Source organism: Bos indicus x Bos taurus, chromosome 27, assembly GCF_003369695.1.
Source record: "Bos indicus x Bos taurus breed Angus x Brahman F1 hybrid chromosome 27, Bos_hybrid_MaternalHap_v2.0, whole genome shotgun sequence".
NCBI lineage: Eukaryota > Metazoa > Chordata > Mammalia > Artiodactyla > Bovidae > Bos > Bos indicus x Bos taurus.
This window is the reverse complement of record NC_040102.1, coordinates 37725469-37748966: the sequence shown is the minus strand read 5'-3', so window position 1 is coordinate 37748966 and position 23498 is coordinate 37725469. Positions and strand designations below refer to the sequence as shown.

General features: G+C 47.5%; 1 protein-coding gene across 1 annotated transcript in view; it reads left to right on the top strand.

Annotated features, from left to right (window-relative positions):
- Window positions 1-23498, top strand: part of SH2D4A (SH2 domain containing 4A) — a 62246-nt gene that overhangs the window by 28261 nt on the left and 10487 nt on the right. Inside the window, 5 exon segments of the mRNA XM_027529976.1 lie at window positions 7716-7796; window positions 13411-13522; window positions 14988-15104; window positions 15107-15188; window positions 18222-18352. Of these exon segments, the coding sequence (XP_027385777.1) occupies window positions 7716-7796; window positions 13411-13522; window positions 14988-15104; window positions 15107-15188; window positions 18222-18352 (523 nt within the window).

Sequence of the window (23498 nt, the reverse complement as noted above, 5' to 3'; positions counted from 1 at the left end):
AAGTAAAAACAGTTGAGGAATTAACTGGGACCATTTTATTAACTCAAGAGTGGAGCCATAATCAGTTACACAGTTTCCCAAGCTGATTTCGTGTAAGTGTAATAGAATTTCGTGGTAGTTTGTAGAATAAAATTTTGTATAAGCTATACTCACAGAATCCTAAGCCCTTCAAAGTAGAAAGTGAAAATGTTAGTTGCCAAGTCATGTCCAACTCTTTGCAACCCCTGGACTGTAGCCAGCCAAGCTCTTTATCCTTGGGATTTTCCAGGCAAGAATACTGGAGTAGGTGGGGAATGGTAATTCCCTTCTCCAGGGGATCTTCCTGACCCAGGGATCGAACCCAGATCTCTTGCTTTGCAGGCAAATTCTTTACCATCTGAGCCATCAGAGAAGCCCCAAAAGCTCATTTAAGCTGTTGGAGTTTTAGAAGAAGTATGTTACATAAAGAACTTAATATAAAGTGAGTTACAAACGAGAACAGTTCTGGTGTTGAGAGTTGTACATTATGAAACTGGTGACACAGCTTCACGCTGGGCTGTGCCGGTGATGCCGGCATCAATTCGTTTATCCGCCTCAGTGGGAGAGCGTGTATTGGGGAGAAAGATGCAGACCCCGAGTCAGAGGACCTTTCTGGGGCTCAGTGTCCTGTTCTGAAAAGTGGAGGTGAAGTAGCTACAAATCACTGGGTTGGATGTGAGAATCAGATGAAATAACATAGAGAGGTGATTCGTAAAGTATGATACATGACAGAACTGATATTGTTTATTATTATTATTTTTAAAAAATCATTTTACTTGTTTATTTTTGGCTGTGCTGAGTCCTGATCGCTGCTCGAGCTTTTCTCTGCTTGCTGTGCTCGGGCTCAGGAGTTGTGGCTCCCAGGCTCTAAGCACAAGCTCAATAATTATGGCTCATGGACTTAGTTGCTCCGGGGCACATGGGATCTTCCTGGATCAGGGATCAAACCCGTGTCTCCTGCGTTGGCAGGCAGATTCTTTACCACTAGCCACCAGGAAAGCCCCAAGTTTCTATTATTGTTTATTGGTGCGTTCCTATTTTATGTCAAGACTTCCCAAATGAACCATGTTTTGAAGGCTCTGACTACTTTCTTAACAATTCTTTGTTACTATCCTTATGTATGTTATGTTTATATTATATATAGTAAATACATAAATATTCATGGTAATATATTTAAATGTAAAAGGGGCCTCTGAGATGCTTTCATAGCTGAAGCTCGTTGCCCTACAACCCTGACTATCTCTGACAATTATGTTTCCAAGGATATTACTTTCCAGTCCTGCTGTCTGCACGTTGCTTGGAGGAGTTGTGGGTGAGATGTGATGCTGGTGGGCAGCCCTTCATGCGGCATGACTGTACCATGCTTAGCTCTGCTCAAAATAAACTCAGACACTAAAGACGGTGGGCTTCCCAAGTGGCGCTCGTGGTAGAGAATCTGCCTGTCAATGCAGGAGACGCAAGAGACTCGGGTTCAGTCCCTGGGTCGGGAAGATCCTCTGGAGGAAGGCATGACAACCCACTCCAGTATTCTTGCCTGGAGAATCCCCACGGACCGAGGAGCCTGGCCAGCCACAGTCCGTAGGGTCACACACAGTCGGACATGACTGAAGCGACTTGGCCCGAAAAGACAATGCATTATTTAAAGAGGTGCCATAAAATTACACATCAAAACCACTGTATTTTCAAATCAGGCTCTCCAGGAGTCTCCATGTATAGATTTTGCTAGAAACAATGTTAGAGGAATGGGGAAAAGATTCTCTAGGGTCTCCGTTGTCCTAATTCATGTCTCAGTGAAATCTCTCCATGGGGACCACACTGTATTTTCAGCAGTAAAATTGACTGTCCCTTTTTCCTCTTCTTAGTCTAGTTGGCGTTATGAATGTACCTCCACTTTCTCTGTATTATTATCCTTTGTCAAAGCGCAGTTTTATTATTCTGCCTCTCTCACTGTTTTAGAAAGAAAAAAAAAGAAGTTAAACCCGCAGTGCGCTCAAAAGCTTCCTGTTAGAGTCATCACTGGGAAATTCTCTTTTTACTTAAAATGGCTGGACATAGAAATAGGAATCTGATTATTCCAGTGACCTGGTTAGCAAAGTGGGGAGACAAGCCATCGGTTTTTTTTGGAGGATTTGCATTCAGTCTTTCTTATTAAAACTAGACTGGGACTTCCCTGGTGGTCCAGTGGTTGAGAATCTGCCTGCCAGTGCAGAGGACCAGGGGTTCGATCCCAGGTCTGGGAAGATTCCACGTGCCGTCTGTCCATGGGATTCTCCAGGCAAGAAAACTGGAGTGGGTTGCCATGTCCTTCTCCAGGGGATCTTCCTGACCCAGGGATTGAAGCCAGGTCTCCTGCACTGCAGGTAGATTCTTTACCAGCTGAGCTATGAGGGAAGCCCAAGAGAAATCTCTGCAATGAGAAGCCTACACACCGAAACTCGAGAGGGGCCCCTGCTCACTGCAACTAGGAAAGCTGGACTTGGCAAGAGAGACCCAGCACAGCCTCAGCAAGTAAGACTAAGAAGAAACTACACAGAGTATCTCCTCATGATTGAGAAAGTGCTGGTGAGTTTATAGTGTGTCCACTCATTCACCAGGTATTTATTGAGGCCCTACTATGTGCCCAGTCACTGTTCCCTTTGCTGAGGCTCCAGACATCAGTGAGTTAATTAAGCCGACGTGGTCTTTGCCCTCACAGAGGTTATTATGCTAACCATCAGTCTATGAAGGAACACCGTGGATTTAAGAGGTGTACGGACAGGTGGAGCGAATACTTAACCCAGCGGTTTGTTTTCAAACGTAAACTCTTGATTTTAACTCCTGGATTCATCATTTCCTTCTTCACCATAAAAAAGCCAGTGCTGAAAATGTTCTGTCTTTTAGAGCTTTTTGGTTTATTGGGAATGGAAGTCTCTTGACATTTGTTTGATTGCATAATCCTACTTTCAAACAGAGTAAATATTTGGTTAGAAGCCGGAAGGAACCACTTTTCAAACCAGTTTAAAAAGGGAATATAATTAGAATAATCTTCGTGTGACATACAGTCTCTGGAGGAGATACAGTTTGTAACCATGTAATAGTGATGTTGCTGGCAGAGTCTTTTGTTACCACATTGCTTATGTAGATTTGAGTGGCCATACTTCCGATTTTAATGAATTTATATGTATTTATAAAGCCCGTTGGTCAATGTGGAGGGGCTCTACTCCCAGGCCTTGGTCCACACTGATTGGAGTGGACCATTCTGACTTGGTGTCTGCAGAAAGTCAGCTGTCTCCTGAGGTCATTGGCTCCCAAGCTTTCTCCTTATTTTCTGGAACTTTTGCATAAATATTGCGTGACAGTTTTTGGTTTTAAATAAAGCAAATAAGAAGCAGACACAATTGCTTTCATTCTGCTGGTAGAGTTTCAGCAGCTGCGGAAGTCTCTGCGATGCCGAGGATGGGAGGGGACAGTCCAGGCTTCTGTGTGTGAGAGCAGACGGGTGTTCTCTGGGATGCCCCATGGAAGAAGCAGGCTGAGAGGATGTGGGTGTCAGTACCTGCTTTCCTATCTGTGATCAGGTGGCCTTACCTTTGTGGTAAAGGGATGACACTTGCTTTGACACCCTTATGGTGTTAAGAAGGTCAAAGGATGTATTGATTTGAAAGTTCTTTGTAAGCAAAATCTATGTTGGGAGGTAGCTGGTTTCCCAGCCTTTCTTGTGTTACAAATTGGAATGTGTGTGTGCATGCGTGTTAAGTCGCTTCAGTCGTGTCTGACTCTCTGTGAACCCAGGCACTACAGCCTGCCAGGCTCCGCTGTCCATGGGATTCTTGGGGCCAGAACACTGGAGTGGGTTGCCATGCCCTCCAGCAGGGGGTCTTCCCAACCCAGGGATCGAACCCGGGTCTCTTACATCTCCCGCATTGGTAGGCAGGTTCTTTATCACTAGCACCACCTGGGAAGCCCCACAAACTGGACTGACAACAGTCTGCTCCCTGGAACACAGCATCACGTGGAACCTTCGGAGAGGCTTCGCTCCTCTCCAGGACGCCGCTTCATCCTCAGGTTGGGGGTGCTCAGAGTGCCGTCCTTAGCTTGCCTCCCTCTGCTACCAGCGCCGTGAATCATTGCTTTTGAGCTCTGAATCTGGCTGTTTTTCAGTAAAGGAGATCTCCTGCCTCACACTCCCTCCAGTCTATTCCGTTCTACACGATGTGTTTCGTGAATCTGGAAGCACAGACGTGTATCTGAATGAACGCGCTCTACGCAAGACTGGAGTAACTTCTTTACATTATTTTAACGCTTTGGAATAAGAGCAAATCTTGGCTCACCTTTACAATGAGGATTTTTATAAACGTGGTTCTTAGCACGTGTGAACAGTTTTAGAGTTGACAGTATGTTCTAGACACGTGGAAGGATTTAAACAGAAGTGCCGAAGGCGATGGCACCCCACTCCAGTACTCTTGCCTGGAAAATCCCGTGGACAGAGGAGCCTGGTAGGCTGCAGTCCATGGGGTTGCTAGGAGTCGGACATGACTGAGCGACTTCACTTTCACTTTTCACTTTCATGCACTGGAGAAGGAAATGGCAACCCACTCCAGTGCTCTTGCCTGGAGAATCCCAGGGACGGGGAGCCTGGTGGGCTGCCGTCTCTGGGGTCGCAGAGAGTCAGACAGGACTGAAGTGACTTAGCAGCAGCAGCCGATCGCTGGAGTGGTTGCTAAATTCATCAATTATTTATGCTAAATCCTGTCTACTCAAGAACCAACTTGTGAGCTCTGAGGTACTAAAAAGAAAACCTAACCCTTCAGACTCTTGAGAGTCCCTTGGACAGCAAGGAGATCCAACCAGTTGGAAGGAATGATGCTAAAGCTGAAACTCCAGTACTTTGGTCACCTCATGAGACGAGTTGACTCATTGGAAAAGACCCTGATGCTGGGAGGGATTGAGGGCAGGAGGAGAAGGGGACGACAGAGGATGAGATGGCTGGATGGCATCACTGACTCGATGGACGTGAGTCTCAGTGAACTCCGGGAGTTGGTGATGGACAGGGAGGCCGGGCGTGCTGCAATTCATGGGGTCACAAAGAGTCGGACACAACTGAGCGACTGAACTGAACTGAACTGAACTGAACCCTTCAGACAAGGAAAGAACTGTCAGTTCTGAGCGGCACCAGTAGGTGGCACTGACGGTCACCAGAGGTCCAGCACAGAGTCCTGGAAACTGGTTCCTGCCTCTATGCTTAGATTTGAGTTATTTTAAGAATCCTGATAACGCTGTAATATCTGACAAGTGCAGAAGCCATGAGCATGTTGCTAGTGATAAGGGGAACATGATGATGACAGACGAAATTCAGATGGTGGTTTTTTAAAAAGCAAGTGGTGAGAACACACAGTTGTGTGTGTATGCGAGGCAGTTAGCGCCGTTGAAGGAGCACTTCTAAGGGACAAAGAATAATGCCTGCCGCGTGTTGAAGGTGCTGTGTCCAAGCAGACGACAGTCATTGGCAGGTGCTTGGGGGAAATCCTTGACAAGGTAGAGCACACCCTGTAACGCATGACTTGGAAGAGCAGCATCAGACATGTGGAGTGAAGCGAAGTGAAAGTCACTCAGTCATGTCCGACTCTTTGTGACCCCTTGGACTGTAGCCCGCCAGGCTCCTCTGTCCATGGGATTCTCCAGGCAAGAATACTGGAGTGGGTAGCCATGCCCTCCTCCAGGGGATCTTCCTGACCCAGGAATCGAACTGGGGTCTCCTGCACTGCAGGCAGATTCTTTACCAGCTCAGCCACCTGGGAATTAGCCTGATGCTTATTCAGGAAACAACTGCAGGCTTGTTGAGGAGCTGATCATGGTGGAGGTGCTGCCGATGAAACCCTGGTCCAAAGCTCTGTGCGTGACAAAGGCCCGAGTCTCTCCGAAAGCCACGAGTGGAGGGTCGGGGCTGCGGGACTGCCCACAGCAGCTGTGAAGGTATCAAGGGAGTGCGATTAGCTGCCGCCTCTTTTTCAGTGTAGAAGAAACTGATCCTTTTTTGCAAAATGATGCCCCACAGATCTCATATCACTGAGGGAAGGGAGAATGAACCTGTTTTTAAGGTTCACACTCCCTTTAGTGGAAATGCATTCAAAGACCGCAAGCCTGAGCCCTTCAAAGCCATCTCAGGCTTCTGAACAGACCAACTTCCCCAAAGCCTGCTGGGCACCTTCTCATCTGCTCATCAGGAGGGGGACTGGTTATTGTCCTGTTGTGCTCTAGGTGCAGGGAGCTGCATCCTTTTGTTAACATAATATCAAAATAAGAGGAAAAAAGAATGTGGCAGGTAGCGACTGTGAAACCTATAGGATTCATCCATTTGCCAAGTAATAGGCATAAGGGGCTTCCCAGGTGGTAAAGAACCCACTGCCAATGCAGCAAATGTAAGAGACGCGGGTTTGATCCCTGGGTTGGGAAGATCCCCGGAGTAGGAAATGGCAACCACTCCACTATTGTTGCCTGGAAAATCCCATGGACAGAGGAGCCTGGCAGGCTACAGTCCATGGGGTCGCGAAGAGTCGCACACGACTGAAGTAACTTAGCACACACACACACACATAGAGGTGGCCGATGCCAGTTATCACCTGCGTTATTTTGGAGATAATTATTCACATGGGTACCGAACGGGTCGGCCAACTGGGAAGTACAGCGTCGCAGGTAGCCACGTGCCAGCTGTGGTGGGGAGGGGCGGGGTTGAGATGGCCCTGCAGGTTTGCTTTATGACATAGAAGTGACCCCAAGTCCCCCCGTGCTCTGCGCTGAGTCTTAGCACCAATGCTGACCTCTGGCTGAAATGTTTGCAGGCAATTTCTGACTTATGCCAGGACCCAGGAAGGAGTCCTCAGGTATAAGGCTCAGAAGTGGCGGTCCCGTGGGTTGAGGGTGACTGTCTCAGCCACACAGGTTACGTGGCTGCAGGCTGGCCACTGCCCAGACTCTGTGCTTGGGCCAGGGAGTAGTCGACGTGGCCAGTGTGACTGACCTGGTCTTAGGAGGCACCCGGGGTACTATGCCAACTCAGTCACAGAGCCTGGGGGGGGTGGCATGGGGCCCACAGGGGTGGCCCCAGGGATCCCCACAGTGGAACTGGGAACCTCATGGGCAGGAGCCGGCTCCTGGGAAGACTGCATAGAGTGGCAGTAGCCCAAATTCTGAGCTGGGGCATGGTGGCACTGGGGAGCCTGGGCGGCAGTGGGCGCCGGGGAGAGGGGGAAGGGCTCCAGGCACCAAGTGCTCCAGGCGTGTCCCAGCCCTAGATGGGGAGAGAGGCGAGCGCAGTGTGGTGGTCACGACTAAGGTGTTTCTCTGGTCTGACCTAAAACACACGGGGAGGCTGATCAGGGACTGAGAGAAAGAATTGAGATTAAGGAGTAGTGTTGATGTCTTATTACAGTAATCCCAGGGGTCCTGGGGCCAGCCGGGAGCAAGACACGAGCAAACCACCAGCCCTCAGCTTCTGAGCAGTAACTCACCGCTAACCCTACTGAGTGCAGACGCCGGGGTTTCCTATGGAGTTTCATGGAGTCAGGAGCTCACCTGTTGCTGGGAAATGCGTGGGTCCAGCGGTGGGGCGGGGGCACAGTGTTTGGGAACATTGACACAAGGGAAGCATTAGCAGATGATCTTCTGAAATTGCATTGCGGCTCTAAATGGCATAAAAATGTGTTTCGTTTGATTTTTAGCTGTCCTCCAGCTCCTCAAGAAATATTCACCAAATGTTGGCAGATTCTGTCAGTCGAATAAAGGAATTCGGATTTCACCAGGTAACAGACTCCCCTTCCATCTCAGGGGCGAAGGGCAGAGCCAGTTCTGCTGACGTTTCACAAATTGGTTTATTAGCCTCATGCAGAAGTGAAATTAAGTCTTGAGAAGCTCGTGAACACAGCTGTTCATCTTTGCCTGCTGATCCGGAGTGGGAGAGTCTTGAGTGTCACGGAAAGAGCAGGTGCCAGGGCGTATCAGCTGGACCCCTCCCTGAAGACCTGACGCAGTGGGAGTGGGTGGTGGCCAGTGCTGGGGAGGCTGATTTCAGAGATAAAGGAAGCATGAAACTTGGCCGAATGGTGGATTCAGATCAGGTTCCCCATCGTCCACCCCCTCTCAAGCCAGTCCGTTTGCGCCGAGTGACCTCTTGTGTCACTGTGTCCACAGTGCTCACGGGACCTCCAGGCGCTCCGCTGTCTGGGTCTGTGTGGACGGGGGTCTCCTGGCCCCCTTGTTCTGCTGTCTTGGTCCCAGAGATGCTCTCAGGATAACTGAGGCAGAGACTGGGAACCCACAGAAGATTGGAAAAAGTGGAGTAAGAGATGAGGCTGTGAAAAGAAGGATCTGGCCATGGTGGGGTGGCGGGAATGGAGGCTGTGGTGAGGGTGGCCCGGCCCGGTTCCCATGAACAGTGTGACCCAGGCCCGTTCTCCTCTGCGGGGCCGAGCATGACCCACGAGCACGCATGTCGCAGACTGGAGTCACGGGCACCCTTGGAGCTGTGGGCCTGCTGTGCAGCTGCTGCTTAATAGATGCCTCTTTCCAAAAACAGCAGCCACAGTCGCTAAAGGAACTTTCCAGGGACGCTGCCCTGAGTATGATGTCATTTTACACGCGGGCAGGCGGGAAAGAAAGGTCAGAAGGTCTGCCCTGTTCATTCAGACCCCTGTGTTGAGGTCCTCCTGAGTGCTGGCCTCTGCTGAACAAAACAGCTCACGTCCTGCCCTCGGAAAGCAGCTGTTTCTGACAAGGAGACAGATGATAAAGGAGACAGATGATAAAGCTGACATGTGAAGTCAGGTCCTAGGAGCTCTGGAGGAAAATAACGCAGGATAAGGGACCTGAGGACAGGCCAGAGAAGGCTGTTCTGCGAAGTGGGTATTGGAGCAGAGGCCTGGAGACTGAGGCTGGGGCCATGGGGCTGGCTGGGGAAGCCCATTCCAGGCAGAGGGAACCACACGTAGGCAAGCACAGAGGCGAGAACTGTCGGACAACGCGGTGGAGGAAAGACAGAGAAATGGGTGGATGAGCTCGAGTGAAGTGCCGGGGAGGGAGCCGGTGGGACTGTCTGCGTCAGCCTGCAATGAGCGGCTTTGTGTTGGGGACCTTTGACAGCCCCCCTGCCCGTCTCCAGCTCTGTGCCGTGGCCCCTGGACGTCTGGACCAGTGTCCAGCCTCAGCCCCGCTGCCCCTCCACTTCCCGGCCTTCATCCTGGACCTGTGGGCTTCGGCAGATAGAAGGTTCCTTGTCTTCAGTGGACAGACAGACGTTTCCGCTTCTAAAGAGGAAATGAGGGTTTTCTAAATAGAGAAAGTAAAGATCAACTCGTAAAGCCTTTTCTAAAAGTATATTTTTCTGGAGGAATCCTTAGGGAAACTCAGGACAAGCTCTTGAGTGTTGTAGCTGGGTTGAATGAACACAGCGGCTGAGGTCAGGTCTCACCTGCTGTCGCTCTGTGAAACTCGCTGATTCTGTCTCCTTCCTCCCTGTGCCCATACGCATTGATGCTGCGGATAAAAAAGGAATGCGATTTACTAAACACAGCGCTCTCAGACACTGGGGTAGCCCCCAGCAACTGAGCACTGCCCAAGTTACTATTTACTTAATATATTTCCTTAAGGAGACCCACTTTGCAAACTTCTTGCTTTTCCTAAGCAACAATATGCATCATACCGTAGTTTAGTATTGTAGTTATATTTTTTTCCAGTTATTTAAAATCAGTTTTTAAAAGGCAGATGTCAGACAAACAAAGCTCGACTTGGAAGTTTTTCCTGTTTGAGCTTAGAAATTGGGACCTGCACTTGGGACTGATTTCAGGCTTGCCAACAGCTTCATTAAGGCGATGGCAAATTTTAATAGTCATTCCAAACACCAAAAGCTCTTCTTTGGTTTTTGTAATATTGACTAAAGAAAGGGGCTTAGCTCTAGGCAGGAAAAGAGTATAAGAAGAAAAAAGCGAAAACAAGCAAACCACAAAAGTTTCGCTACATCTGAGGTGAAGTGCAATTTCTGAATTATCACCATCTTCTGTGTTAACCGAGATTTAATGGTGATTGAAACCAATTTCATAGCGTGTATTTTACTTGTGGTGAAATCATTTAACCACAAGAGAGTCTATTTTTCTATAGGAAAACACAAAAGAGAAAAGCCATCATTTTTGTGGTGCAGAGCAGAGCACGGCCAGTCCTCCCTGATGCTCAGTTTCTCTCATGACTCAGCTAACAGGCTGTGTCTTGCTGTGTGCACCGAGTTGTAAGTTCAGTTTTCTCATGAGCACTCAGAAGGCTGTCCTCAAATAAACAAAGGGATTTTTAAGTGATTTGGTGTGTTAGATTTCTCTCTGGTTAAAAACAAATTCCCTTGAATGCACTTAATGCTTCAGAATGGTAAACGTTAAAATGGTGATGGTAAACTTAATATTATGTACATTTTACCACAATTTTTAAAATGTCATGGTGGTCAGTCAGTCAGTTCAGTCACTCTTTTGTGTCCAACTCTTTGCAACCCCATGAATCGCAACACACCAGGCCTCCCTGTCCATCACCAACTCCCGGAGTTCACCCAAACTCACGTCCATCGAGTCGGTTATGCCATCCAGCCATCTCATCCTCTGTCGTCCCCTTCTCCTCCTGCCGTCAATCCCTCCCAGCATCAGAGTCTTTTCCAATGAGTCAACTCGTCTCATGAGGTGGCCAAGGTATTGGAGTTTCAGCTTCAGCATCATTCCTTCCAAAGAAATCCCAGGGCTGATCTCCTTCAGGATGGACTGGTTGGATCTCCTTGCAGTCCAAGGGACTCTCAAGAGTCTTCTCCAACACCACAGTTCAAAAGCATCAATTCTTCAGCACTCAGCTTTCTTCACAGTCCAACTCTCACATCCATACATGACCATTGGAAAAACCATAGCCTTGACTAGATGGACCTTTGTTGGCAAAGTAATGTCTCTGCTTTTCAATATGCTGTCCAGGTTGGTCATAACTTTCCTTCCAAGGAGTAAGCGTCTTTTAATTCCATGGCTGCAGTCACCATCTGCAGTGATTTTGGAGCCCCCAAAAAATAAAGTCTGACACTGTTTCCACTGTTTCTGCATCTATTTCCCATGAAGTTATGGGACCAGATGCCATGATCTTCGTTTTCTGAATGTTGAGCTTTAAGCCAACTTTTTCACTCTCCTCTTTCACTTTCCTCAAGAGGCTGCAGTGATTTTGGAGCCCCCCAAAAATAAAGTCTGACACTGTTTCCACTGTTTCTGCATCTATTTCCCATGAAGTTATGGGACCAGATGCCATGATCTTAGTTTTCTGAATGTTGAGCTTTAAGCCAACTTTTTCACTCTCCTCTTTCACTTTCCTCAAGAGGCTTTTTAGTTCCTCTTCACTTTCTGCCCTAAGGGTGGTGTCATCTGCATATCTGAGGTTATTGATATTTCTCCCTGCAGTCTTGATTCCAGCTTGTGCTTCTTCCAGCCCAGCGTTTCTCATGATGTACTCTGCATAGAAGTTAAATAAGCAGGGTGACAATATACAACCTTGACGCACTCCTTTTCCTGTTTGGAACCAGTCTGTTGTTCCATGTCCAGTTCTAACTGTTGCTTCCTGACCTGCATATAGGTTTCTGAAGAGGCAGGTCAGGTGGTCTGGTATTCCCATCTCTTTCAGAATTTTCCACAGTTTATTGTGATGCACACAGTCAAAGGCTTTGGCATAGTCAATAAAGCAGAAATAGATGTTTTTCTGGAACTCCCTTGCTTTTTCGATGATCCAGTAGATGTTGTCAATTTGATCTCTGGTTCCTCTGCCTTTTATAAAACCAGCTTGAACATCTGGACATCACGGTTCACGTATTGCTGAAGCCTGGCTTGAAGAATTTGGAGCATTACTTTACTAGCGTGTGAGATGAGTGCAGTTGTGCAGTAGTTTGAGCATTCTTTGGCATTGCCTTTCTTTGGGATTGGAATGAAAACTGACCTTTTCCAGTCCTGTGGCCACTGCTGGAGACTTTTGGGTTCTCTATATAGAGTTTCCTGTCATCTGCAAATAGTGGCAGTTTCACCTCTTCCCTTCCAATTTTTTCTTTGTCTTTTACTTCTTTTTCTTGTCTGATTGTTATAGTTATGAATTCCAATACTGCGTTGAATAGAAGTGGCAAGAGTGGGCATCTTTGCCTTGTTCCTGTGGGAAGTTTTCAGCTTTGCACCATTGACGATGATGTTTGGCTGCGGGTTTGTTGTAAATGGCCTTCATTATGTTGAGATATGTTCCCTCTAAACACATACTGATGAGAGTCTGTCTGTTTCACATTCTTTCTCTGCATCTATGGAGATAACCTTGTGGTTTTTGTCTTGTCTTTTGCTGATGTCGTGCACCTCATTGACTGATTTGGGTGTGTAGAGTCATTCTTGTGACCGTGGAATGAATCCAACTTGATCACGGTATAGGATCCTTGTTATGTGTTTTTGGATTCAGTTTACAAATATTTTGTTGAGGAGTTTCGCATCTGTATTATTCAGACATATTGGCCTGTAAATTTCTTTCTTTTTTTTTTGTAGTGTCTTTGCCTGGTTTGGTGTCAGGGTGATGTTGGCTTCATAGAATGACTTTGGGAGTGTCTCCTTCTCTTCAGTCTTTCGGAAGAGTTTGAGAAGGATTGGTATGAAATCTTCTTTGTGTTTGTGGTAGGATTCCCCAGTGAAGCCATCTGGTCCTGGACTTTTGTTTGCAAGCAGGTTTTTTTTTTTATTATTATTAGAAATTCTATTTCACTTCTAGTAACTGGTCTATTCAAATCCACTATTTCTTCCTGACTCAGCTTTAGTGGACTGTATTCTTCCAGAAATGTGTCCATTTCCTCTGGTTGTCCACCTGGTTGGCAAATTGTTCATTGTGTTCTCTTATGATTTTTTATATTTCTGTGGTATCAGTTGTTATCTTCTCATTTCTAATTTTGTTTACTTGAGTTCTGTCTCTCTGTCTTCTTTTGAGCCTGGCTAGAGGTTCGTTAAATTTGTGTATCTTTAAAAAAAAAGTTGTTTTATTGATCTGTTCTATTGTTTTTGAACTCTATTTATCTTCTCTCTGATCTTTATTATTTCCTTCTTTTTGTTGACTTTGGATTTTGTTTGTCCTTTTTCTAATTCTTTAGGTGGTAAGTTGGGCTGTTTGAGATTTTTTTCTCGTTTCTTGAGGAAGGCCTGTATTTCTATGAACTTCCCTCTTAGAACTGCTTTTCCTGCATTCCGTCAATCATGTAAGCGTGTGCTTTCATTTTGGGCTTTCCGTTCTCTTCCGTTCGTCCATATGCTCGTTTCTGTGCCCACTCCGTACGTAGCACCTGCCTCATTGCCGGAAACTGCCGGAGTTCCTCACTAGTGTTTGGTTTTGTTTTTTAAACAGAAGAAAGTGTCAGTGAAGAAAACACAAGATGAAGAAATAAAACAAATAGATGAAGAGAGAACCAAGGAGATTTATAAAAACTGGAAAGAAGATTCGGAGTGGCAGGCTTCTTGTAAGTACCCAGAGGCCTCTGTAACAGTGACACGAAAGCAGCTTGTTCACTTAATAATATGACGACCTGGGAAACACTTAGAATGGTTGTCCAGAGATATTTTTAACACTAAATTATTACTCAAAGGCTACGGGCCACCTTTTGAATTGCAGCAAGGTTCTCAGCTCATCTTTGCACCAGCAACATTATGATGTATCTAAATGATGGAATGGTATTTAGCTATGAAAAATGTTTTGGAAGAGCGTTTAATGTCCTTGGAATATATTTATATCTGTTTAACTTGAAGAAGAAAAATGATTATAAAAATAGTATGAAAAGCACCCCTGTTTTAAAATGTCTAAGTGTATGAGGGAAAAGGCGTGGAAGGTTAACATATTAACATTAGTTTTCTTGGAGAGGCAGGATTCAAAGTTACTTGTTGGACTTCTTGTTTTTGTGTATTTTTCTCAGCTTTCAACAGTGAGCACATCTAAACTTTGTAATCAGAAGACACAGGGATGACAGGCAGGCTTGTCACATCCTTGCCACACCTGTGGCTGAACCCTGCTTCATTCTGAGTTAGCATTGCCCAGAGAGGGTCCTCCTAGGGAGAGGCCAGTGCCGATGAAGCAGAGCAGAGGGTGAGCGAGGCTGATGCTGGGAGGATTCGGGTGTGAAGCAGGGTTAGGGCTTCCATCTGACCTGGACTAGGAAGCCCTAACTGCCCGGTCATCCCTTGAGGCAGTGGGAGGAGCCAGGGACGGGCATGTCCGCAGAATGTTGGGAATTCCTTTACAACGAACACCATTAAAATGACAGTTTTTGTGAAATGAAAATGTTCACCAGATCCCATCACTTCTATGCAGTGAAATCTTAGTGTAATGGAAGATTTTGAGTTCATTTCTTTGAAGTCAGACATAACAGATTCTGACCAATAATGCCTGAAATGCAGATAAATACCCATAAGGCTTATTCTTACATCCTGCGTCAAGTCCATGATGCTCAGTTGCTGAAATAAAAACTGCCAAAGCCCTTCTGTGTTACAATGCAATCGTAAAAGGCTGTTTGGGGTCACTTTCATGCACCCACCGAGGCTGTGACTGGCCGTGTAAGAATCATTTCCTTCTTCGGTCTGGGAGGCCGAATCACTCGTGGTTCAGCCACGCAGACTCTGAGCGTGGCCTCTCTGCCCACCCAGCCCGTCCTCGGCCACAAGCCACTGAAGAGCCCCTGATGGTCTGGGGAAGGGCGGTCTCTGGGTTCAAGGATGAGACTGCGGCTTCACCTCGTATTATCCTGAGACCCTGCTGACGGGACCCTCGCTCGGGCTGAGATTCCTCTCCGCCTTGGCTGCTGTAGGAAGTTTTCAGGCACGGGGCTCCCCTTCCCTCCCCTGTCCCTGCCCCCCCCACTCTGCTCCCCGTCTGCCGCGCTGACTCTGCTCACCGTCTCCGTGGGCTGACTCGAACCCCGCTGTCTCTCCTAGTGCGAAAATCCAAAGCCGCTGATGAGAAGCGGCGCTCCCTGGCCAAGCAGGCCCGGGAGGACTACAAGCGGCTGTCGCAGCGGGGGAGGAGCGGCAAGGGGCAGCAGGGCCCCCCGGCGGCCCCCAGAAACCCAAGAGGCCCCCGCTCCCCCCCAAGCCTCATTTCCTGAGCCCAGCAGGACAGCCACACACACCTCTCAGGTGAGAAGCCGGGCGGGCGGCTCTAAGTGTAAGTAATTGAGGGTAAGTTGCGTGGCCGCTTCGGGGACAGAGGCTGCCCGTGCCATTCAGTCCAGCCCCACCTCCCAGCCTACGATGCTAAGACACCTGGGCAGGCCTTCATCCCTCCTCACCTGTAAAATCCCCACTGTGGGTACCACTAACATGCCCAGTAACTTCGTGAAGATACCTAGACAGGTTAGTGACTTCGCATGCCCCCAGCCCAGCCCCTCTCTGGTGACAGCCAGTAAGGGGAGGGGGACGGTTGAGGAGTCGTCCCAGTGGGAACCCCGGGCTTGCTGGCCTTCACGTCACCAGCAGAACTCCATTTTCCACAGATCAGGATGAAAGATTTGATGACGGTTCTCATTCTGGGGCAGCCTTTCCTGGTGGCTCTGTGGGTAAAGAACCTACCTGCCAGTGCAGGAGATGCAAGAGACGCAGGTTCAATCCCTGGGTCAGGAAGATCCCCTGGAGTAGGAAATGGCAACCCACTCCAGTGTTCTTGTCTGGAACATTCCATGGACAGAGGAGCCTGGAGGGCTACAGTCCATTGGGTCCCAAAGAGTCGGACACGACTGAACACACACACTCATTCTGGGATATACAGCTAAGCTCATAGGTTGAGAATTTGGAAATGTTTCTTTTTTTAAATGCAGACTTTATTTGATGATGACGATTACCTTAGCTTTGGGGGTATTAGGCAGAACAATTTGTTTTGGAAGCTCCTTAACGAAAAGTTAAGAAAGTGAAGAGGAACTAAAAAGCCTCTTGATGAAGGTGAAAGTGGAGAGTGAAAAAGTTGGCTTAAAGCTCAACATTCAGAAAATGAAGATCATGGCATCGGTTCCATCTCTTCATGGGAAATAGATGGGGAAACAGTGGAAACAGTGTCAGAGTTTATTTTTCTGGGTTCCAAAATCACTGCAGATGGTGACTGCAGCCATGGAATTAAAAGACGCTTACTCCTTGGAAGGAAAGCTATGACCAACCTAGATAGCATATTCAAAAGCAGAGACATCAGTTTGCCAGCAAATGTCTGTCTAGTCAAGGCTAGAACAGTGGTACCACAGCAGAAACTCCCATACCTTATATTGTTTTGTTTTGTTTTAATTTATTTATTTTAACAGAGGCTAATTACTTTACAGTATTGTGGTGGTTTTTGCCATACATTCACATGACCTTATGTTAACTGATTATAAAATTATTTTCTCCCGGTTATTGCTATTATATGATTTGGTATGTAGACAGATGATATTTAAAATAACTGAGAGAAATCACATATCGATTTAATGAAATACAACTGTCTAAAGCCTTGTCCTCTCTGACATAAACACTAAAAACCCTTCTCTGTTAGGAGTATGGAAAAATAAAGAACAAAGCTCTCCCTTTGTATGAGGTCAGTGGTTATCTTCAGGGTTTTTTCCTAACAGGAATTATGACCTCAGAGGAAGCAGGGGTGGGCGTTTCCTCTTCTGTGATTATTTCTTTACTCAGAAGAAAGGTTCCATCTGGGGACTTGCGAGCCAGCACGAAATGACCACTCTACAGAGTGGCTGTTTGGGGAGCGAGTTTTTCCTTATGGATAACAAAACAAGGAAGACCCCACAGTGCTGTGACCAGGCGCAGAGCGTGAACTCCTGCCCAGCCCCTCCCGCGCCCGAGCCTGTCTCTGTGTTGGGCCGGGTCCCCGTGGGCTGGGTGCTCCTCCAGGCTCCCCCGAGGGTGGGAACGTGCCGCCATATGTCTGCACCCAGGGCGTTTTTAGAGCTCAGCCCGTGCGACTGACGGCAACAAAGGTGCCCTTTCACGAGGGTTTTAAGATGATGTTTTAAGCTCGGTTAGCTCATTTTTTCCAACTTAAGCCACTTGCATGAAGTGCTTTTTGTGAGGTGGCCAGACTGGATGGTGTCAGGGCTGAGATTTCAAACAGTGATGACCGAGGTCAGCTAGGAGCCGGCCCGGAGAAGGGCAGACACGGACTGTCCGTGGAGTTTCCGCTTGATCACCGAAGATTTCCTGAAGAAAAGGGCCTAATCTGAAGGCTGGGAGGAGAAATCAGCATGTAATCTCGTGTGTGCAGTGTCCGCTCCCCCAGAAGGTCAAGTATTACAGGCTGTTTTCTCCAAACTGCTATCTTCCTATGTACTTGCATGTACATCACGTGTGTATATGTACACGCTGACATGTATGTCACATGTAACTCCTTGTAGCATGTGTTACCATTAAGACATATAAAGAACATAAATTAATTTACATGATATCCAGTAGCTCATTTAGACTCATTGTTTTTACACTGAATTCTGCTCAGAATTAGTGGGCCTGGGACTTGGAAATACATTTATTATTAAAACACTGCAGTGTTGCTTTTTACAATGGAAATTGACTTAGGCCCCAGAACTTAAGTTCTGCTACTGATTTTTATTTCAAAACCATGCTGCTGCCTGTATCTTTCTCTTAACCAACCTTCAAACACTCTTCTTTCTTTTACCTTCCATTTCTGAGACTGCCTTTTAGCAGAACTTTTGAAAGTGTGTCAGAGAAGGAAGCAAGTCAGGGAGGTTAGTGGAAACAGGAAGAAGAGGAAATTGAATGATGAAAGTGTTGGGGAAGTTTATTCTATGGCCTTTGGGTTCTTCTGCTTGCAAGCACTTGCTCTCCAGGAAAATATGGGGTGGGGGGCAGAATATTTCACTTTTTAGTGCTGTTTTCTCAATTTTTAATTGGGAGTTAATGGAGCTTCTCACTCATATCAAAAATGAGTTAAACACTGTAGTGTTAACTCAAACCCATGAGTAGTCTACAGGACCGGCAGGGCAGATCCATTCCCCACCCTGTTCCCTGCCTTGGAGGAGCCCTGTGACAGCTGTGTGCAGGGCCCCACCTCAGAAGCTCAGCTGTGTGATCTTCAGATGTGTGTTGTATTTGTGTGTGTGTGTGCGTGCGCACATGAGTTTTGAAAGCATTATTTTCAAATCCAGTGACTCTAACTTGCAAACCTTTTATGAATGTCAGGAATCAGAGAGTGAGGAGGCCGGCGTCCAGCCCAGCCCAGGAGGACATCAGGCGCTGGTTCCAGGAGGAGCAGCTTCCTCTGCGGGCGGGCTACCTGGCGGACTCAGACAGCATCGCCCCCTGGTTCCACGGTGAGTGTGCGGCGCTGACCCTGGCGGCGGGTGAGCCAGCAGGAGGGCAGGACAAAGGCTCCCTTCCGCTTGAGCCACCCCAGAGAGGCTCTGATACTGTTCTCAGAAGGTGGATTTTCCCAGCTTTCTCAGGGAGCGGCTGGCACCTGCCAAGTGGGCCGCAGCCTTGGTGGCTGCCAGCAGAGGTTGGTTGATCACTCCAGATGGACACCGTGGGGCGACTGGCAAGGCATTGCCCCCTGGGCCCCTGCACAGGGCACTCGGTTGTGCCCCCCACGGATGGCAGCACCGTCAGTCCGCCCCCCACCCCCAAGCAGGGAGGGGCCACCAGATGTGGTCGGAAGGGCACAGGCCACGTGACCTTGAGCAGATCACGTTCTCTCTTGTTCTTGTTGTTTAGTTGCTAAGTTGTGTCCCACTCTTTGTGACCCCACGGACTGCAGCATGCCAGGCCTCCCTGTCCACGATCTCGCAGAGTTTGCTCGAACCCATGTCCGTCGAGTCGGTGATGCCATCCAACCATCTCATTCTCTGTTGTCCCCTTCCCCTCCTGCCTTCAATCTTTCCCAGCATCAGGGTCTTTTCCAATGAGTCAGTTCTCATCAGGTGGCCAAAGTACTGGAGCTTCAGCTTCAGCCTCAGTGCTTCCAATGAATATTTAGGGTTGATTTCCTTTAGGATTTGGTTCTCTGTAGTGAATCCGTTTATCCGAGCCTCATTTTCCTCATGCATTAAATGAAGGGGTTGAGCACTGTGACCTTCAATTAAAAGTTCTGTGGTTTTGATCCCTGCAGTTAAGGCTGCGAGATGGGCTTGTTGGAGGCTAAGCAGAGGTCAGCTCATAAAGCATGTCTTCATTTGATGCTTGAAACTGGACTCATTCAAACCGTCTATTTACCCTGCACCCACCTCACTGACCTCTCAGCTTCTTGGATTTCAAAAACAGGCAGTGACGTTCTGTCTGCTGCTTCTGCGAGTTCTGTGGTTGGGTTGGATTATCACTGGCTCTGTGGACAACAAAAGCTTTAAGACAGAAATCACGTCCTCTCACAGAGAACGCTTGTCCTAACGGGTGTCTTGGTTTGAGTTGTGTTTAAGACTACTCTCTTTTCAGTAGGATCATCTCACGTAGAAATAGAGCAACAAAAATCAGCTACCAAACCCATAGGATGGCAAACTCCTCTGAGAAAGAACCAAGTCGTCTGTGGCAGGCTCTCTGCGAAGGGACTGCTTTTACAGGTGCAGCAGAACCATCTCGTTTTCCCTGAAAATGCAGGTTCTCTGGGGACTGAGGTTTTGTAACTGTCCATGCCCAGAGGAGCCCCCTCTGTCTCCCAGGAGGAGGTCTTAAGCCTCCTTCCCCCTTCTGCTCTCCTCTGAAGATACTGGGGGAGGGACTGACAACGGTGAGCAGAAAGAACATGTCAGCACCTCCACCATCTCGCGTTGCCTGTCTTTCTCCACCATCTCGCCTTGCCTGTCTTCTTTTTTTAAGATTAGCAGTGAGGAAACCGGCCTCTCTGTAGTCTCTGTGTTGCTGGGCAGAAGATGCTGCTCTTCCTGGTCCCAAGGGTGCTAGCTTTTTAACTGCAGGGAGTGAGACATTCAAAGTGCTGATGTTGTTAAAAATCCTGATACTTTAATAGGCAGTTCTACTTGAAAGAGTTGCTATGAGCTAGGAAGACACAGTTGGACTAAAAATTTAGTTGAAGCTTTGGTTGAAATATAAGACTCTTGGATTTTACCTGTCATTTATTAATTGCTATTGTTGATGATTTATTTACATTTATACAAATATTTATCATAGCTGTATCAGTCGTGTCTGACTCTTTGTGATCCTGTGGACTGTAGCCCACCAGGCTCCTCTGTCCATGGGATTCTCCAGGCAAGAATACTGGAGTGGGTGGCCATGCCCTCCTCCAGGGGATCTTCTCGACCCAGGGATTGAACTGCGTCTCTTACATTTCCTTCATTGGCAGGTGGATTCTTCACCACTAGCTCTGCCTAGGAAGCCCGTTGTAAGCAAAGTAAATAATATGATATGATATAGTGATGTAATTGGAGAAGGAAATGGCAACCCACTCCAGTGTTCTTGCCTGGAGAATCCCAGGGACGGGGAGCCTGGTGGGCTGCCGTCTATGGGGTCACACAATGTCGGACACAACTGAAGTGACTTAGCAGTAGCAGTGATGTAATAGTAAATACACAGCCATGTAATGAGTGTAAATTATTATCTTTACTTTTAAGAAGAAAAAATTTTGCATTTCTATGATAAAGAGAAGAGGGACCACAGCTCATCTTTTTGAAACATAACTGTTTACTAGGAAACGTGTTTTGAAATAACAGGATGGCAGTTTGCTGTTGGTTTGCCGTCTTCCTTTCATTGACTCACACCCCTAAATCACCCTTCGTAAGTTACTGTTTTGGCCACCTAATTTTCCCCTGATGGAGTCTGTATTTCACCCCTTTTTCTAAATTAGCTTTGAGTAAGAATGGGGGTGAGAAAGCAGGGACCAGGGAAGTGAGGGCAGCTGGGCCTCTGGCTTGTGGGGAGGGCAGGGGCTGCACACCATTGGTGAGGCAGGACCCCAGAGGATGCGGCAGGACCCCAAAGGATGAGGCTGGACCCCAGAGGATGTGGCAGGACCCCAGAGGATGTTGGTGAGGCAGGACCCCAGAGGATGCGGCAGGACCCCAGAGGATGTGGCAGGACCCCAGAGGATGTTGGTGAGGCAGGACCCCAGAGGATGCGTCAGGACCCCAGAGGATGTTGATGAGGCATGACCCCAGAGGATGCGGCAGGACCCCAGAGGATGAGGCTGGACCCCAGAGGATGTTGGTGAAGCAGGACCCCAGAGGATGCGGCAGGACCCCGGAGCACCCCAGAGGATGCGAGAACTTAGGGGAGGGGGCAGGGCACTCGTTTGGGGTGTGATGACTTTGAAGGTTCTTTGGGGCCGTTGTGTGAAACGGTCCCTGGGGCAGCGAGACTAATGGGTCAGAGCTGGAGATAATAGATCATCAGCACATAATTGGAAGCATGGAGGGCGTGGGGTTTTCCAGGGGTGAGCTGGGAAGGTGTGAGAGAGGAGCTGAGGGAGCGCCAGGCAGCACCCAGCACGGTGGCAGGGAGGAGCAGGTGGACAGCAGGTCCAGCTTCCTTCTTGCTCAGGGAAGATCAGGCTCTGAAGGCCTTCGACTGTTGAGACGGGGCTGCCCATACCAGGGAGGGTTTTTCTCTCCTCCTTTGAACATGGTTTTTCTAATTATGAAACATTTTACACAAAAACAGTACAGGGGAAAATAATCCAGTGCCAGTGATGTAACAAGTATTTTAGCTGCTCTCCAGATAGGGGGAGTGTTAAAAGCCATATTTACTTTATATCTATTTTTACTAGGAAATAAACCCTGAAAGACAGAATTAAGGCTCCTTTTTCACTCTGTTTTGATGCTGTTTCCTCTTCCCAAGGGATGAACCACTCTTCTGAAGCTGACTTTCCCATCCATATTTGCATTTTATTACATGTATACATGTGTGGGTACTTCAGTAAAATATATTTTAAAAATATAAAACACAGGTATGCATATGTTTCTACAAAACAGAACAATGTGTTTAACATTTAACATATAACATGGTATCATGTGTAGACATTCTTCTGAAACATACATTTTCTGTCAATATTATGTTAAGTGGGTTTTCCCTTGTTTATAAAGGTGGACTAATCATTAGTGGTATTTGTAGTGCAGTATTTTATGATATATGTTATTTATATATTTATAATACACATTCTATAAAACACATAATCTTTTGTGTTTGATGATATATATTTTATCACACACACATACACACGTGTGTCATTACTCATTCATCTCTTCTATATTTGGTACAATTTTTTTGCTGTTATGGAAAATGATGTGGTATTCACCCTGAACTTGCCTCCTTGAACACATTTGTGATCATTTCTTCAGGGTGTGTATTTAGAAGTGAAATTGCTGGGAGGTAGGATACGAACCTCTTTAAGTGTTGCCGGATGTCTTCCAAAGTCATTAAACAAAGTTAAACTCCCACCAGCTTAATCTTACCAGTGGAACCACCTTGTTTTAATTTGCATTGATTTGTCCTCAGTTTAGCTTTTCAGGGTTCCTAGATAGGTGGGTGTCTTCTTCTGTTATTCCTTGTAATCATTTGACCATTCTTTCTGGTCAATTCAATGCCCCAAGGCAGCACAGAGTTTTCTTAGCTCCTAGCTTGGAAAGGTGGCTTCCCTGGTGGCTCAGACGGTAAAGAATCTGCCTGCAATGCAGGAGACCAGGGTTTGATCCCTGAGTCAGGAAGATCCCCGGGAGAAGGGAATGGCAACCCACTCCAGTATTCTCGCCTGGAGAATCCCATGGACAGAGGAGCTTGGCGGGCTACCGTCTTTGGGGTCACAAAGAGTTGGACGTGACTGGAGAAGGCAATGGCACCCCACTCCAGTACTCTTGCCTGGAAAATCCCATGGACAGAGGAGCCTGGTGGGCTGCGGTCCATGGGGTTGCTAAGAGTTGGACACGACTGAGCGACTTCACTTTCATTTTTTACTTTCATGCATTGGAGAAGGAAATGGCAACCCACTCCAATGTTCTTGCCTGGAGAATCCCAGGGACGGGGGAGCCTGGTGGGCTGCCGTCTATGGGGTCTCACAGAGTCGGACACGACTGAAGCGACTTAGCAGCAGCAGAGCAACTAATACACACAGCTTGGAAATGTAGTGTGATGCAGGCTTAGTACCAGACTCCCGAGATGGATCACTGGGTTTGAGTTGTGTTTTCTCCTCTGTGAATGGAGGTAATAATAGAATCTACACCACAGCATTGTTTCTAAGTCAGCTGACATCTGAGAAGGCTTAGGCCCTGGTGCAGCGTCTCTGTTGTAACTGATCAGCCTAAGAGAAAGTTTACCCCTCTGGTTCCCTCTGCCCTTCTCCTCCTCATCAGCCTCACCCCGCCAAAAAGTGTTGTCTTCAGTAACAGCATCACGTACAAGGATGAGGCAGCACTTCAATAACATAGATCTTAATTATTTTCCTCAATTATTTACTTAGGGCCTGTCCTTGACAATAGCTTCCCTGGTGGCTCAGACGGTAAAGCATCTGCCTGCAATGTG